General features: G+C 43.4%; 1 protein-coding gene across 3 annotated transcripts in view; it reads right to left on the bottom strand.

Annotated features, from left to right (window-relative positions):
* Positions 1-19,538, bottom strand: part of LOC116950598 (RNA polymerase II elongation factor ELL2-like) — a 50,557-nt gene that overhangs the window by 30,616 nt on the left and 403 nt on the right. For 2 of the 3 annotated variants that reach the window (XM_032968501.2, XM_032968502.2), the window contains exon 2: positions 8,784-8,831. The exons of the other annotated variant lie outside the window; for it this stretch is intronic. In XM_032968501.2, the coding sequence (XP_032824392.1) occupies positions 8,784-8,831 (48 nt within the window). The remainder of the gene's footprint in view (positions 1-8,783; positions 8,832-19,538) is intronic. 3 annotated transcript variants of the gene reach the window in all.

The following is a 19,538-nucleotide window of genomic DNA, read 5'->3' as shown; positions in this document are numbered from 1 at the left end:
TTGTTGTTTTATTTTTTACCTACGTGACTTTACCGAATAGAACCAAAGAGTATGGATCCTTGCAGTCACGAAAGCTTCAAATCTAGAATTGATCACCTCTACGGGGAGGGCTTTCACCTGTTAGAACTTTCAACAGACAACGGGACAAGAAGTCACAGCTCATCGAGACGCTGACCTTCCTCAAAAGATGCCGCGACCACAAGCTTAAAGGACGCGACCTGGGCTTGGCTGTTTTCACTCCAACGCTGCCCTCTGGACAGTCCGGTCCCTTCACTTGATGAAGGCCACTTGTGTTTTGGCCGAAACGTCGTGATTTTTTGTTTTATTTTTTACCTACGTGACTTTACCGAATAAAACAAAAGAGTATGTGGAGATAAACCCTCCGCCAGTTAATGTATCACTATGCAAAACCTTCAGTGACATCAATTTGTTGGACTGGACAATCGGGACGACAGTTCTGTCGTCCCGACAGTTCTGTCGTCCCGACAGTTCTTTCTTTCACCTGAAGAAGGCTACTTGTGTTGTGGCCGAAACGTCGTGAGAATATTATTGTCTTATTTTATTTTATTATTTTATTCTCATTTTACGTGACTTTACCGAAAGAACCAAAGAAGATGGACAATCCACTGTTGGGTAAAGGTCTCCCTACACCGCGCAGGTCATGAGAATTAATTTACCATACTTGACAACGTTGTTTAGAGCAAATTAGTGAAATTGGAGAGCATAGCAGAGTACTGTACAATGTATTTTTCCACACTGCCCTCTGCTGACAAAGTAGCAAATGCAGTGATGTCACAAGTACTTGAATGAAACACGTAAATCGTGACTGTCATCTTTTTCGCACAGATATTACAACCGGAGCCAGACTGCCCTGGGGCACACAAGGTAGAAAAACATGCGCTGAGATTATTTGTCTGCTATTACTTTCCACGTGATAAGCCACTTTGTAGAGCTATCATTTGTGGCCAGGTCGCTTCTGAAAAAGAAGCTCATAGCTCAGTGGGGTTTACCTGGTAAAATAAAAAATACTTTATTTTTTTACGTCACACGCTTACTTGTCCTATACGTTGCACTCCTATAATGTTTTTGTGTTGTTTGTTGCATCGTTCTAACCCGCCCCTACTGGACATCTGTCAAAGAGTTTTATAGTTAATCGGATTCATCCTGCAGCGTAAATAAAGATTCTGATGAAACTGTGTTGACAAAGCGTTAAACCGTTCCTCTAGTGCATGTACATACATGCATGTGCCATTGCGCTCAATCCTTCACTTAGTTCATACATCACTCGAAATCCACCCAAAGCTACAGCCGGAAAAATCAGTCCATTTAGTTAATGAGTCAAATAAAAACTCGATAGCGACTACTTTATTTTGGGTAAATTACTCGGGCTCCCTTAAAAACATTACAGCTGTCCCGACATCCTGCCTCCTGAAGGCAGGAAATTCCCAACAAATCACAACGAGCGTGACGAGGCTGATGTCATCAAGCCCCTTCCTTTATCTCCCGTCCAGTGGCACACGTGGGAGCAGACGTCAAGAGTATTTTGGCATTATCCGATTTAGGGGCGCCACGGTGGCTAGATGTTAATTACCTCGCCTGATAGGCTGGAGGTCGTGGCTTCGATCCCGACCTGATGCCTGCTGTATATTTGAAGTTTGCGGTGTCTCTCTCCCTGTGGTCGCGTGGATTTTTCCCTGGGTCCTCCGGTTTTTCCCCCCACATTTAGAAACATGCTTTTACGAGTACTTGGCTGATATAAATTTCCATGTGATAAGTCACTTCGTTGAGCGATAATTTGTGGCGAGAATTTTTATGAAAAAGAGCTATATAGCTGAGTGGCCTTTCCCTGGTAAAATAAAAAAAAAGTTATAAAGTCCAGAAACCAAAGCGACAATCGGCATCCTTATCAATTACTTAAATAAAATCGAATAGCCCAGCTCCAGCCTGAACCTGATTTGTTCTTGGAATTGTGAGGCAACGTGGTGGGCAGCATAAGGAGCGTGCCAAAAATTAATTGTTGTACTGTACTTCTCTGCTGCCTGCCTTGACCAACCCACACCGACCAGCATGGTGAAGTACCGTATAATAATCCTCACGAACCTTATCCAGCAGTGGATTTACGAAAGGGCAGTACATGGACAAATTATTATCATAGTTACGGCAACTGCTAACCCTTAGTGCCACTACTGCGGTTGGGGTGCGGTTGAAAGTGTAATCCAATGTTGCACTGTACATACGTTGAGATTTAATCGTACTTCACCGCTTTTCTAAGCTTCATCTAATTCAGCGGGAATTTCATGTAAACTGAGCATATAACAACGTTCATCTATTTTCGCCATCTTTGCGGGCACTGCGCTTCTGCTGCGGCAGCATACGGCCAAACTCTGTCATCACCGACACAAATGAATGTACATCACTATTGCTCAAGTCCAGTTACCATAAAACCCACTGGGGCTGCATTGCCAATAACAGGATGCAACCCGATTAGCCGAGGTCCAATAAAAGGACTGCCTTTTTCACAATCAAACACAAAAGAATGCCATTTCACTGAGCTGTTAATTTAAAGGGCTCGGCCTGCCACTGTAGCAGGAGACCATTGTGTAGGGGTTACAGCCAAACCCAAAAAAACTAAACTTATTGTGATTTCACTTTTGTGACATGATCAATAGCCCTAACTTTTCGTAATCAGTCTTGAATACAACCTGTGAGCGAAAGCCGGCTTTCCAGGTGCTCTTTGGGGGCCGCTGTAAAGTTGTTGTTCCAGTGCACGTATGTAACGTAGAAGCACTGTTACCATTCCTACATTAAACACGATACACAGTGGCCACAGGGGATCTTTTTATCAGTAGAGTGGGCACAATGAAAAATGTTGTTGCGCACACAGCTCTTTCAAATGAAGAGCAGGTTTGATAATTGACCACTATACACACACAGCAGCTGTCCAGGCAATGTGACTGGCCAAAAGTTGTTTTTGCTGTCATGACACAATGTTTTTTTTATGGTATCCACAACTTGAGTTTTTAACCGAACAAAAGAGGCTCTACCAACATTGTTAACATGCACTATGTCGTTAGCCACCCATCGTAGCCTGTTACCCCTAACCATGTGGTGGCAAAAACGAAACAAAAGTTTAAGGATCTAAAAAAAAAAATCAATGGTAGCAAAGTGCAATAATGCAGCCACCATGTTACCTCCGGGTGATGTGCACGTCACTGGATATTTAAATATCTGCACAGACCTACTATAAATACATGAGGACACCGAGTTTGCTGGCACTCCTTTCTGTAAAATACATTTGCTGGCTATATAGGGGCATTATACACACTTTAATTTGTGCGAGTCAAAAAGACAGCACCAGAGCCCAACATTTATTCGCACACAAGGAGCTGTGGCACCATAATTAGCGCACTTACGTCGCGAATGCAGCGACCTGAGTTCAATTCCCAGCCACGGTTGTCATCAGTGCGTGATATCCGAGCTGGTTCCTGGCACCCTCCCCCTTCACCAACCCGCAACGTGAAGCATGGCCACACAAGCCCCACGACTGAAATTACTGGGTAGCCCCTGATTCAGCAGTGGCCCGACAAAGGGTTGCACCGCGTGTGCATTGTAACAGATGCCATGGGGTAGGTGATGATTGAAACTCCCGGTTAACTCAATGAATTCTCACCACTTTGGGTCACAACTCCATTCAAGCATCAATTTTTGTCTCTTCAATACCGTCAATAATTTGTTTTTTTTTCTGTAAGGTATTTCCGGTCCGTACAGTGCTGCTCGTACAGTCTCTCATTTGTGACGTGACGTCTAGTCTGTTATGTATGCCTCGTTGAAACAAGCTGGTGTCATTTCGTTTGACAATTAGCCTCAAAAAAATGTCCACGCACGTCAAAACCATTACTTCTTCCGAGAAAAAAATGTGATGCGTGTACAACGAGCTTAACAATTTTTTTTTAAAGTGACGAATCATTCCGGCTCCAAAAATGTATTGCGCAACCACCACGTGTAGAGAGATTCCATTAACCTCTTGCAGAGCTCTCTTTTTAAACTGTGCTGTAAGGATCAGTCACCACTCAGCGAGACTCCGTTTGACATTTAAAACATCCTGCAACACCCCAATATGACTGTCACGGCGAATACAAACAGGATGTGACTGCTCCCAGCATTACTGGAAAACCCCAGTTCACGCGAATGTAACCCCAAAGTCGCTTGGCTAAGAAGAAACATTCAAACAGAGGCAACCCCACATTTTACCACTGCCATATATATGCGCACGTGATCACACTACATTTTTTTGGGTAAGTTTACTGGGCCATAGGATTTTCCAAAAACGCCAACAATTGGGTACAAAACGTACAAGAAGTTTATGCGCGAGAGATGATAGCAGCATCACAGCTGTGTGTAACTTTAAACCCTGCGACCATGTCATGCATATGAGCACAGTGATGCTAGGTCTTTAATTCAAAACAATACGAAGCTAAGCTACTACCTCATCAGAAAAGCAACAAATTATGCAAATCGCATAATAATGCGATTACGATTGTGGCCATGTTGACATAGCCTTTAAACTACCGTTAAAAGGTAGAGTTGTTTGGGCAGCTTTGGACGCCTTAATCCAAAATTTTGGCTGCTTACTACGTTCGTTGCGAGAGTTGCTCAGCCACAATTAAAAGGCACCAGCCAAACTGTACATTTCCACATGCGTGGGCATGCACAATTACACGGCAACTTCAGCCTCCTCCTCTTATAACGAACTGCCGACACAAGCCCACAAGAGATTGAACATACATCAACGCCATGTACGCCGACAAATTCGACTAATCTCACGGCCAGGGTGTTTCTATACACACTTTGCTGCCGAAGCTAGAAACTATTGTAAGAATATACACACGGTAGGTTACCTGAATTCGACATATGATATAACATTATAATATGAATACACATCGTACAGAACAACACATGAAAAGTGAAGTTAGTGCTTCTGCAAATTCACACTTTGCTCGATGACTGCGTTTCGTTTGGGGTTTTCCTTAGATTGTGGCATTACTAAACATCGGCCTAGATTCGTTCTCTTCCTCTCTGTGATAACACACAGAGCAGTATGCAGCCGTCACCTACAGCCAACGAGGCAGAGTATACATCGCCACAGGGCATCTCCTTAGTGACGGAATTCTAGTCTCACACTCCGCACACTAAATCACTCGGAAGGCATGCAATGCCATCAGACCTGGGAACTAAAACAGGGTTGAGCCTGGCTAGTGCTTGGATGGGTGATCACATTCACACAAAATACGTGCAGTAGGCATTGTGGGCAGGAGAGGGCAGTGTAGAAAAATCGAAACTTGTATTGTACTTATGCCACCATCAACTTTAACAAAACGAGCGTGGTAAAATATAGATAAATAACCCAAACTGTCTGGGCAGTGTGGGGAGGCCTTCATCCAGTAATTCAACTGACGTGGTAACACATGTACATGCCTGGTGCTTCAGATGACTTTAGCTACCCACTTTGGAGCTAAAGGACATTGGACAATCCGTATTATAACTCAAGTTTTTTCCATCGATTACACCAAATAAAACTCGAATGATATTGTGCACCTCTTCCTTAAAAATGTTTTCTCTATTGGCACAGAAATGGCTCAACATATTGCTATTTTATTTCATTTGGCGAAATCAAGAGGGCGCTGATCTAACCATGAAACCCAGAATGCACAAACACCTACTGAAAGTAAAAAGGTCTTAGAAATTATGAACTGGAGCAAGTAATCATATTTTACCTTGAGACCACTGAATTGGCTCTCTATTGGGTAGCTAATCTATTTCTGGGTTTTGATTGTCTGCTCATATTTTAACCCGGACAAGCGGCCTTTTATGATCATGTGGCCCGTTCCACCAGGTATGCCTCTCCGCCCCCCACCCCCACCATTTTACCCAACGCCAGTAATGCCAGTGGCGATGAGGGCGGTTGCATGCCAAGTTGGTCGGTGGGGACGGGATGCCTGAGGTCAGACACCTGTGGCCGCCGTAACACGTTCCACCGGTAGAGTGGGGTCACGGAGAGACCGAGGCTGGCAATCAGTTCAGGCTCGGCTCGCAGCTGGCGTTTGCAGCGCATGGGGGAACGGCGTTACCCTACCGAATTGCCCGTTTATACTCAAACTGGCAGACACATTTTATGTGACCGGTGTTGTATCTCTTCTTTGTTAAAACTAGAATTTAAATCTCCAAATGTCATTGTTTGTGTACATGTACACACATGTACAGCCGTTTTGTTAATCCACAGCCAAATGACGGCCTCCCCACATCGTGCGGGTTGTGGGGGTTTGCTTACTATACTTCACCACGCTAGTCAGTGAGTTTGTGAACGCAGAGAGCAGACATGGGAGCATAAAAATACAATGCAGGCAAAGTCGCCAAAATACGAACGTCTGACTTAGGAACATCCACACTTATGAACCGCCGTAAGATGGATTTTTTTTTAACCATCCGATTTGCAAATGTTCGGTCGTACTTATGAACCAAACCGCGGAACTATTTTGTTCGGTAGAAATGCCCCTTCCGATAAGCAAGCCAGCATTAGGACGCAATGGAAGTGAAAAGAAAAGGTTTCTTTTCACGTTACTTTATTTTATGTTTTTATTTATTTTATGTTTTTATGTTTTACTGTATTACATTATGTTTTACTGTATTACATGGGAAAGTACGATATTTATTCTTTATTTATGAGTTTAACAATGCTTCTCTCTTTTGTTGAATGATAACATATTTTATAACATTGACCGAATATACAATTAACTATTGAGTTGTGAGATAGGAACAAATGGACTTACGGAACAGGGTCTCGGAAACGTAACCCGTTCCCAAGTCAAGGACTGCCTGCACACAACAATGCATTTGCTGCACTACCCTTTGAGTCCCAAAATATTACCCCATCAAATTAACCCAGAAAGTGCCCGATCTCAGAAGCAATGCAGCACTGATCATGGATTGTGCTAGGGCAAGAGGTTCATCATTCATAAACAGGTGTTAAGAGGGCACTGCGCGTCATTGAGTACAAGCTCAATGCATTATGGGTTTCATGGTATAGCGTGCCACTATTTATTCAACCAAATTAAATGGGAACATTTAGGTCAGCTTCTATGTGCCCATAAAGAGGTAACAGTTCGCCTGGAAGAAGTACGCAACGTGTGAATTAAGTTTTTCTTGGATATGATTTAACAGAAGGGGTTCCCATCCAGCATTTTTGCATATATTTTAAAAAAATAATCATGGCCAGATGAAGACAAAAGGAGTCATTTAACAGTAGACAGAATCGTTGGTTATAGCTATTATACAGCCCACAAATGTATTTTTTGGCAATAATCGTGATTCCAAGCAGAATTTTCTTTGGAAGAATTATTTCAGGATTACGTGAGACCAAGCCAAAATATAAGCAGTTGACTTTTCAAGCTGCTAGATGTTATGATTTTAAGACCTGTGGCCAAATGTCAATATCGAGATCAACAAGCTGGAAACACTGACCCAGCCCAAATAAATATTTTACAGAAATGTTGGCTTTGTTTGCTCGCTGTAGCTTATAAATCCTACACACGGTAAAGCCAACATTTCCTCCTGTACGGACACGACAACATTTGTAGTTACTTGAAGCGCCTTCAGGATCTTGAAACCATACAAACACACGGTCATGCCATGGCGCTACAAAAAGCACATAAAGTACTGTACATGGATACAAAGTGACCTCTCTCTCAGCACCAACTCCACTTTGAACGACAACGTTTAGAGGATAGGGGGTGTAAAAAAATTTGGCCCCAATGAGATTCAAGCAATTGTCATGATGATTCTGGGTGACAATTTAATTCAAGATTAATAATAGTTAACAGTTTTGTGCCTCTAGCTGCCTCTTGTGGCTGGAGGGGTCACATGAAACCATCACCAACAAGGATTAAACATTACTTCTTGCACACGGGATTCTACGCATGTAATGTGAGCTTAATAATCTATAGCAATCAGTAAATTGATGGATCACTATACCCCTAACAAAACAAAGGGTTACTGGATGCTGCCGGTGACATCTTTGTAACTATAATTAACAATCTTGGTCCTACCACGACCTCAACTTATTCATTATTTCAGAGCAGGTGTTCAGCCTGCACTCAGGAACCTTCGTTTTTCTTGGGCATTCTTTCACATTCAAATTTACTGAACCAGACATATCAAGGATCAACAGAAACCATCATCATCAGTGGTCTCGGATACAAACACAGGATCTATTCCAGTCACATCCCCCGTGTGCACTAATCGCAGGATGCAAGTGAAATGTAAATAATAATGTACAACCCTTTGTCAATCCACTGCTAGACTAAGGTCTCCCCACAATGGTTTTGTTTTACTAAACTTCACTAAGCTGATTAGTGTGGAACGGTGAAGTGGAATTCACGACTGCCGACGTTGGCCATGACTGGGTATCGAACTCAAGAGTGCTGGCACCGTGTGCTAACCACTACAAACAGTACACGCAATTTTAGGACAAATGGATAACGGCAATCAATAGAGCGGATTTAACGCAACATGCCATTTTTTTTCAACACAACCGATGCACTGCACATGCTTGGCTTGTCACTCAACAGTTAATGGTTTGGCCCACACTGTGGCACATCTTGACAAGGACACTTTCATGTACAGAGGCGCGCGCGCACGCACACACACAGAGTGAAGGACCTCGGCAGACCGTTTCCCCAGCGTGCCATACAGATGGTCGGCAAACACGGCCAATACGATCAACTCACCCCTTTGCCTCCTCCAAAGCGGATGGTCGGTTGGGATGACAGGGAATGCTGGAGAAGATAAAAGAAAGGGTACAACGTTACTGTCAAACTCCCAATGCATATGGCTCAGTTAGCAAATGCCTGTGATTTTTAAATCGCTCTTCAATGAAAAATACAATCAAGCGCTTATTCAGCAATTAATAAACCGTACATTTGTAACTTCTGTAGTGTTACTTGCATAACACTCATTTCGTTCTCTGTAAAGATGATCTTGTAAAGGCGTACAATGTGTAACGTAAAACAGTAATTTAACAAACCGATACAATAATAACCACTGCAGAAACCAGCAAGGGTCAGAAAACGTAAAAACAAATAAGGATGGCACTTGTAAATGCCTGGCTGTCATTCACACGCGCAGACAGATTAGAATACACTCTGCATTGTTTGGCAAGTTGTGTTTCGAGATAACAGAGCACACGTCTCTCTCTACCTGTGCTACAACAATATCAAATGTACCGCATTATCTTTCCCTGAAATAAAATACTTGTCTTAATGGCCAACTCCAAACACCAAGGCTATGTTGCTGCCCCCAATGACGCTGGCAGTGAACAAATCAGCTGAAAGGTGCCCGATCCTGGTAGGCTTCCAAAGATCAGCAATGTTGAGCCTGCATAGTGTTTGGATGGGTAACCACCAAGTATAACAAGTTGCTACAGGCTGTGGGGCTATACGAGTTACAGCACAGGACAGAGCAGTAAAATGCATCGTCTTACTGTACCTTTACGCTCTTCCCCGTCTTCACAAACCCACAGTCCACTCTGCCCAAGCACTGTCAAAGAACCTCCACAACAAACATGGCATGGAGAGCCTCTTTATCCAGCAGTGGAGCGACCAATGGCCTGTACATGTATAATAATGATGCTATCATGTAAGCTGGCGTTCTGTAAAACCCTGGCTATAACTAGGGCCCACATCGTTTGAGCCAGTACTGACCTGAGTTGTTTTTAGTTGGTGCCCTAGTGTTGGTGGCAGGTGGGCAGCAGTGTGTGTAGAACAGTGACGCAGAATCGGCTCCACAGCCAGGTGGCCCAAGTTAGACTACTGTGCCATCTATTCCCTGACTTAGTAGTGCGGTTCTCATCATCGTCGTCCGAGCCGTCACCATCTCTCGGCGATGTGATGAACGTCTGTTCGGGTGCGTTCCCTCCCTTGGCTGCCGCTCCATTTTTAGTCTTGACCACCGACCATCATCCCTTATATTGGCATCCTACCCAAGCTGGCGTAGTTTTATAAACACTGATACCTCTAACCTACGTGTGCGCTCATGTTCTGTTTCTCAATTCAATGGCAAGAATGTAGTTCTCCCCAAGCACTGGCGGAGCCCGTGGGGGGGGGGGGGGCATGTGCCACCCCCCCCCCCCCCAATGATCCGATCGAAATTCCTTATTTCTATCGGATCATTGGGGTTTATTAGTAATAAATCGGCATTTTGCGACCCCCACTGCCACTGTGTAGCATATTATTGTGTCAGGGACTCTATGAGATGATATAATAATAGTCTGAGTCCATAATTGGCAATAAGTAACGGCAGAATTGTGCGCAGTTGCGTATACAGTACACACGACCTCCCTGAAGGCAAACACCTTCAGCGAGCGCGATGCCGATCACACAACGCGGTTCAAATTCGACCCTCGATCGATGGTTGCGCCATCGCCGCACACGCGACGAATAAAAAGCAAGGGACAACTCCTTACTCACTAACAACTCCTTACTAACAACTCCTTACTTACTAACAACCCCTTACTTACTAACAACTCCTTACTTACTAACAACTCCTTACTAACTAACAACTCCTTACTTACTAACTACTTACTTACTAACAACTCCTTACTTACTAACAACTCCTTACTTACTAACAACTCCTTACTTACTAACAACTCCTTACTTACTAACAACTCCTTACTAACTAACAACTCCTTACTTACTAACAACTACTTACTAACAACTCCTTACTTACTAACAACTCCTTACTTACTAACAACTCCTCTATCATTTTTCATTGCTGGAGGGGTTGCCCCCCCCCCCCACCACCTGAAAATCCTGGCTCCGCCATTGTCCCCATGCGTCTTTAAGCAATTTTGAGCTTGCTTTATGTTTTTTTATCATCAATGTTAGTTTGACTGATCCACTAGCCATAGCAGGTAATGTCCACCGATTAAAAACAGTGCAAAACTCTAAATGCTAAACGTTGACATTTCACTAAGGCTGGAAACTACACGTCTAGTTATTTTAATTGCCGTGAGAGTTAAAAGTGCGCTCGCTAGACTATCGTATGAAGGAGTTGAGTAGAGCGCATTACTTTTTTTAGCCAAACTCTTGCCAGAGTGCGAGTTTATCTTGTGTGACACGCGACACACTAACTTGAACCTATTTTAATAATAGGCATTTCCCAATATGGAAGCATGGTTTCGTGTACAGTGCCGCGGTTGTACGCCGCCACGCACATTGGTCATAAGCAAGTGTGCGTATATATTACGCAACGTGCGTTGCTTACCATTGAAATAACCGTTCAGTACCAGATCATGGTATTTTAGAAGTGAATATGAAAATGGCTCGTATCAAGTTTCAGCATATACTGATATATCGAAGCATGTAGGCAGCAGATGGATAAGCCCAGTTAACTAAATGACCTCCAAACAGAAAAGATGAAATGAAGGAACATCTATTTATCTTTTTAATTAATCTTTTAATCCACAAAAATGGTTCAGACCTGGTCGCATAGCCAACATTCCTGGTTTGGTTGAAAGCTCTCATACATTAGAGTTAATCTCAACACTCCGCAGCCTGGAAGGAAATTAACAGACTTCACGCCAACTTTTGCTGACAAACCCTCCACAGACAGGAATACAGCACAGCTGGCATTTTCCGTAGCACATTATAAAGTGCGAACATAAATATTTCATGTAAAAAAAAAACCATGTCTGGCTGCCTATGAAAAACCACAGGCCTCAATTCTCTTTCACCAAAAATTAGTTTATCACACAAAGGCATTGTGCTTTGTCAACAAAACTTGACAGTATTATGTGCAGACTTTCTAGGTACATTGATTTAATAACGGGCCAAAAGCATAAATAACTCACGAAAATGCACGTCTTAGAAAAATAACTTGCTGTTGCATACATTGCGGAAATTTACTTTCCCCTTTCGCATTTGCATGCACTTAGTGCATCTGAACCAAACGCAAGCATGATCTCTGCACCACCCCTTCAGGTCTGCCAGATGAAACGCCGCTTATTCATACACAACAGGATATTAAACCAAGTTAATGCAAATTATGGAAAAAAGGCATCCACAATCAGCCACAAAACCTTTAACACGAAACAAAAGTAAAATTAGCCGATTAGACCATTTACTGGCCAAGTATGGTGATGTCATGTGATATGCACGTCATGATCGGAGGACAGAGACGCCCCATATAGTCTCAAAAGACTGTTGGGTAAAGTGCTGTTACCTATCAAAGCCGACACGGTGCACGAGGGGGTGGGTGGGCAAACACCACGTCTTTGTCTCCCAAGTGGCAATGTTTACACACTGCACCAGGTACTTATTTGAGGCTGAGTCGACCTCGGAGAGGCCCAGGACCAATCCTATGGTCACAAACGTATCTTCTGCGGGTAAAACATTTCCTAAAATGTTGTTAATTAGAACCCATCGCAGGGATGCAGATTTTGTCTTCAAAACAGGTTAAACAGTTTAAGCCGATTTGGCCAAACCAGTTCATGTCCACGAGACCCGTTTATTTTCTTCCACCTACAAAAAAGTATATTTGCATCAATGGAGTGTAAGGTTCAAACTATACCGGAGGCTGTGGCACTCACTCATGTGTGCGCGGCTTGTTTTGTTGCTACCGTTAGCGTACAGCCAAGTGTGAGCAAACACTACGGATCTGTCTGCCATTTAAAAAAAAAACACTATACTGGCCTTTAAAGCGTGGCTTTTAAAACGAGTACACTTCTCGACCCACGAAAAACAAGGCCGCGGAGCAGAAACTCTGCTTTATGATTCCTCTTAACAGAGCTGCGATGAAATAATGCAATAAGGTGGCTTTACAGGGGTTATGACACATACAAAGTACACCTCCAGGGCAAATCGCTCATTATTAAAACAGTATATCAACATGCAAACGCTATGGAGAGGTAGACCCAGTCTCAAAACACACTGTCAAAGGAACATATCAGTTTTTCAACCAGACATACACTGGAAGATATCCAGATATTTGTTTGTACTACCAAAGAGCATAATGTAAAAAAGTTTCCACAAAATGAAAAACAACATTAAGCAATAATAAACTTCATATTGTTCAGTATAACTATCCAGCGATTATAGCTCGTACTCGGCAAGAAATCAAGATAATTTGACGGTTTGTTTGACAAAAACAATTAGAGATCATTTAAATATGTTACATCACTTTGCTCTCCAATTTGTTTAGATAAAATAACCCCCCCCCACATACATGAGTTGACCAACAGGTCTTGTATTGTGTAAAATAAAATACCTAGTCGAGTAAGTGAGGGCGATATGCTACACAGCAACACAAAACACCGTGGCATTTTTAAAATGACTAGAACAGGCAAGGTGCTCAAAATGTTAAAAGTTGGATAAAACCAGAAGCCTGGGTCAACAAACCACATCTGGGGCGGTCATAGTTCTGAATGGAAAGAAACCGCACTGAGCCGCAGATAGCAGACGCCAAAGTGTGCGAGCTGGCGCAAAGACACGCGGATTACTACTTTATCAATTGTAATCGCTTTGCAATAACATCGTGACATTTATGAATACACTATTAAGACTCAATTTGATTTAATTTGCTGTTTGGCTGGTGCCGGGGTCACGCAACGAGTGCAATCGGATACGGTTCCACGAGTGACGCAGGGAACTACAGACACTACGGCTGCCACCCCATGGCGTCTCTGCACCCTTTACCACCCCCCCCCCCGGCAGTCCCCGACAATCTTTGGGTTCCTCCGGCCACGCTTGAGCTTCCGTGCTGAACTGCCACCACCGCACTCAATGGAGGGTTAAGGCACGGGGTTAAAGGCCAGGTTTTAAAGGGTTAGGGGGTTAGGGTTACCAGCGAGGATAAAGTTATACCCTGCACTGACTGCACTGCTCTCTTGGCACGACAACGGCAATGTAATATGAAGCAGCGAATTTCACACGGCATGGAACGTGGGACACGGTGTGCACATGCAAACATGTGGCCACAGCAGATCCAGAGCAAGTTCTTATCATTAATACAAGGTTTATTTGTTTTACCACAAAAAAATGACAATTTAGAAGCTGTATTAGAAAATAACTTTAATGTGTACAGTGCACACCCTTCAGAAATGTTATTCTTATTTTGTTGTCATGTTACACTCTATATCGAGTGAATGCGATGCAACATAAGTATGATGACAGAATAAACAGTATGCAATTAAAAACATTTCCCCAGTTTAAAAATTACATCTTTATGCAGTCAGGCGTTCATATAATACACAAGTGCTTGCCTTCTTAACAATGTCTTCAGAGTATCAATGTCAGAAAGGCTGAAACATTACAAATCCCCCATTTATCATTACTATCAATCACGTTGTGCCAACTAATTAAGGACTTGCCGCCTTCTTCCTAAGTTGAACAAACATCGTTGGCTTTTACATAACCTCCAAACGAAAATGTACCATGTTTCTTACTGCAACACCAGCATGCAGTGTATTAAATTCCCCATTTCCCAAAGCATTTATCCGGCACCTGAATTATGCCCCACAAGAATGGTTAATGACCCTCCCCCCACCCCCCGTGCAATCAACCTGTGGAGCACAGTTAATGCGAACACATGCATCTTAAAACAGAACGGCACTGTGTTACCTGCGCGCGTGATTAAATGGCTATTCCTGAAAGTTCGCTGCGTTTGTTCAACTGGGCGACCGACATGTGGAGCCGGTTGCAGTGACATGTCACTCACTCGGGTGTATTCCATGTGTAAAATGACTCAAAGGAACGGCGGGGGCAGGACCGTGCAATAGAATCGTGTCAAGTATGCAAGGGATGTATGCAATGTGATGCATTGTGCTACAAAGCGTAAACAAGCAAGCACACTAACGTGCAAACAAATTAGAAACTCTACACTGACCTTCACGGATATGATATTAAAAGCAAGTGCTCAAAGCGTATCTTTAGCAAAATAGCGAAAGGAATTTGTGTTCCTGTTTTAAAAAGTAAACTAGAAAACAAACTTGTGTTTGCACGAAACGTACGAAAACCAAAAAACATTTCAAAGTCAAAAGTGGAGATCCAGTCCTTTGAAACTCAAGCCGAATCTAAGCCATTCGGAAAGAAAATATCCATTTTTAAATGCGATACAGCGTAAAGGCCACAATTAATGAATGCAGTCCAGAGCCCTGCGATTCCTGCCAAATATTTGCTTCTTTTTTTGTGCAAAATCTCTGCACTGGCATGCAGCAACATAGTGTCCTTAGGTTCTTAACCATAACATCCTATTGGACGATTCGGCCTCAGCTCTCCATTTAAACCCTTGCATCCAGTGCACCCTCGACACCAGCCTTTACCTAACACTGGTTTAAAAGCAGAGTCCGTTACACAAACGTCAGGGAATTGACGCTCGAGGTTACATTTCACAATTTAAAGTGCGCACAATTACCCACGGATTTGCATTTGCATTACTGAGCCCAGCCGCTTATTAACCAAAATGTTTGTTTGCGGGAGAGAATGGTTTGAAATTCAAGTGAGGATTACATCAATGTTTCAATGGTTTGATAATATTCCCAGATGCATCAAGACCTGGCGCAATAGGGAACTTTTAAACATGCGCCAGCTGCTCAGCAAATGTAACAAGTACAATTACGGGGTAACTGAAAAAGCACTCCACGTTCATACCTGTGCTCTACTACACACTATCACAAATATTTAGATCCCGTGTAATTTTCTATTAATTTATAGCCAAATGTATGCCACACGCAAGTGCATTAAAGGCTAATTTTCGAAAATGACAAGAGCACACATCTTAGGCCTGCTTGTGATAAAAAAAAACAGCTGCAGGACAATACAGGGCAGCAATTCTAAAGAGGCAACTCAATAAACATCTGTTATTTGCATGTAGGTTGATAAACAGGATATTGACATGAGTGAAATTTTTGTTCGTGAGAAAAAAATATTTAAAAAGTCTCATTCACTGTAATCGGCTGTGACGAAGACATGGCCTAGTGGTAGCACATCCAGCACTTGCTGCAGATTCACAGTTCTCATCCAGCGGCCGCCCTGGTTATAACCGCGGGTGAATTAACCACGAAAATATATATCCAGTCTGATTCGGGGTGGACATTAAAGATCCCGTGACTTCATTCCTAATAGCAGACCACTGTGTAGTCCATTTTTTAAATGCCCCAGAAACTACTGCATTTGAAAATGAGTCGTGAGACTCATCAAGACATTCCTGATAAAAGAAGCATAATCATAAATAATGTTTAATGTGCCAGAGCTCACTATGAAAGTACTTTTTCAGAATAACAAAGATTAATCTCTTGGTAGTCTATAACACACAGCCTGGATAAAAAATATAATCGGGATGTGGCTGTTCATTCTGGAATTGATCCCACGAATCGAGCATTGACACTAAATGTCCTATCCGATTTGTTCCGGACTAATCCGAAGACATGACATCCCAAGTAGTGACGTCACTGCCATCGTGTTACTTTCCACACTTTTCCTGACAAAAGTAAACAAATCGGGTGACGTTCTTTGCAAGAAGGAAATTAAAATTCAGCACGTAATGATCAGTTCACTACATAAGTGATCTTAAATCCGAAAGCTTCAAAAATATCCTTACCAATTCGAATAAAACCGAAATGTTTACATTCGTTCACCTACTATTTACTAAACTAGCCTTTTGCCCGTCCAAGGACGGGTGTATTAAGCTAATCTGAAACTTGGGTGTGCAATTTGTAAGGGCGCGGTGACACATACCTATTTCATTTTAAGGTTATAATCCCTTGTTCATCATGACGTCCTTTTTACTTCGATGTCTCAACAGCGTTTTGGAGATCACGTGACGTGAGGGTTGTGCCTTTGTAGTGAGGGTTGTAAGTTGACGCCGAGGAGGGGGAGGAGGCGCCTCGTCCCCCTCCATGTGGAGTGACGTCAGCCGCTAATCATTATTAATGAGGGGCGGGTCCATCTTGACGACCTAACCTGTTCATGATTATTGAGGGGGGCTGGTCGCCGTTGAGTGACGTCACGAGCGTTGCACAGACATTGTCTCATAGTAGGTAATAATAATGGAGGGGGGTGTCCATTTGGCGGACGTCACCTGCTCATGAATATTAATTAGGGGGGGCTGGTCGATATGGAGTGACGTCACGAGCGTTAAGGACAGACATTCCTGGGTGATTATAGTAGGGAAAAGGTATATTTTTAGGTTGCGCAATGCTTTTCTAATCGGGGTGCCTCTCGAAAGACGAGATGGAACCCCAGGGATGGGGAAACCCTCTCCTAAAAATAATCAATCCCCTCCTTTATCCAGGAAAGTCTCGAGGCAATTTCACGAGGGTCCACGCGACATAGTGGGACGTTTGTCAACTCCATTACGGAGTGTTTGGTGCTGCGCGGTTATAAACCAGAGCGGTTGGATAAACGCACACATACGGATGCCTCAATTCAAGACTCGTTACGGATAAATTCAACATCGATTGCTGTCAGTTTAACACGCATGCTTTCGCGACCAATATCACCCATAATACAGGGGTTTTTTTGGGGGAGGTTGTTAGAGCGCGTAAATGTGTCGTTAAACCCGTCACCACCCGACACAGCCGATTAGGATGGTTTGTCACGTAAACAGAACATCCCAATTCATTACGAGTACAGTACACCGGTGTGTGTTGGAGAGCAAAGCCACAACATTTACAATCCGAGTAAAACATTACTGGCGAACGCCGTACTCAGATTGTAAATGATATTGGGCTTTGATCTCCAACACACCGGTGTGCTGTACTAGTAACGACTGCTGTGTTACTGCCATTTTCCGGCCACACGCACCCACACTGCCCCCCCTATAGTTGTATCCCCCTGACCCGTGGAATATCCCCGAGTGTCACATCTCCATACAAGGGCTAACAAAGCCAACACCAACCCCACCCCCCCCCATCATCATCATCATCACCACCCCCCACCAGTGCAGTGAGCTTGCTGCTGCTGCTGCGGCGTGCCCATGGCAAGCGACTGCAGTGGCACACAGCACGCAGGGTCTATTTACAGCAGGCAAACCATCAGCAGATTAGCATCTTCACTAAGCGCTATATCATCAGCATGCGTGCGCCTGTATTGCACATTATTACAGACAAATACACCCAAAAGTTACTCGTCGCTCGCTCTCCGGCGTGGCCCAGTGAACCGCTGATGTTGTTCAACTTTAAAAAAAAAGTGTTTACCGTACCCGCCGTTACGTTGTTTATTGGTCAGTTAGCGTCCGAACCTCGGCTGAGCTTTACTTGTTAATAAACTATTTTAAAAAACACACAATAACTCGTTGGCGTGTGCAGTGGAGTGTCGATATAGATGTTGTTCATATGCGCTCTATAGGTGAAAACATTAAGCGGGTCCGTTAACGCGAGTGGCTTTTAATTTTCGCATTCCGAACTGCTGGGGACTTGGCGTCCGTTCAATAATTTAGGGGAAGGCGTTTCTGTCCATTTTGTGAGAAGCAGAGGAAGGCGGATGGCGCAGAGGAGTTCGCGAATTCATCCTTACAAAATCCACGACAGTCTTTTAAAATAAAATAATGCTCATTATTTTATCGCCATTCTACGTGGTGGTGACTTCACCGAAAGAACCAAGAAGATGAATCCCTGCAAGTCACGAAAGCTTTACATCGAAATTTAAGTCTTTTTTTAAATAGTAAAATGAAGGGCAGCGAAAGCGCAACGTTGATCAACCTTAACGAGTTAGTTACACTTTGCAATGTCCACGTCTCGTCGACGGAAAGCGACAACCCCCAAACTCGGCCACCAACACCACCACCACCAACCACAACGGAGACGCAACAAGGACCCCCCCCCCCCTCAGTAGTAGTTTCGTTTATCGAAACCGCACTGCGCTTGGCACTCGCTTCCACACGTAAATTACCAAAACATTAACATCGCGGGCCGCTTACGATACGCGTTTACATATTTTAAATGTAAAATTGAAAGCAGCACGACGCCTCGGGGATGGTCCACAGTTCGTTCCGAGACGTTCTTCCCCTCGACACACGCCGCCCACAATCCCTTCAAACGTCGCAGCAAGCAGACACATCGATTTATTTCCTAACAGCGTTGACACAAAAATAAAAACCTCCCACGTTACTAAACATACAAGACACTAACCTCCTTTAGGTGGAAAAAAAAATTAGTTTAGATCTTGTTTTAACATCATCTGTTTGGTCAGTTCAAGTATAAATGGTTAAGTGCGACAACGCCTGTTTTTAGTTACACTGCAACCACTTTTAATGGACACAACGTCGGATGGCTCCCATCGACGAGTTCGTCTAATCGTTTTAACCAAGTTATTTCGCTTAAAGTCAAAGCTATAACCTCTCTTTATTTAAGTGCACCGAGGCGATTTCTATCCTAGCACACAACCACCACCGCCTCCTCTACACACCGCCCACCACACTTCCATCGTTACACAGTCGTAGTTAATAAGAACAGTAAGTTACTAATTACAATTACATTCTACCGCCGGTAA

Source organism: Petromyzon marinus, chromosome 40, assembly GCF_048934315.1.
Source record: "Petromyzon marinus isolate PM22_M1 ecotype Great Lakes invasive population chromosome 40, UKy_Petmar_22M1.pri1.0, whole genome shotgun sequence".
Taxonomy (NCBI): Eukaryota; Metazoa; Chordata; class Hyperoartia; order Petromyzontiformes; family Petromyzontidae; genus Petromyzon; species Petromyzon marinus.
Note: the sequence above shows the minus strand (reverse complement) of the source record. Positions and strands in the feature narration are given on the sequence as shown.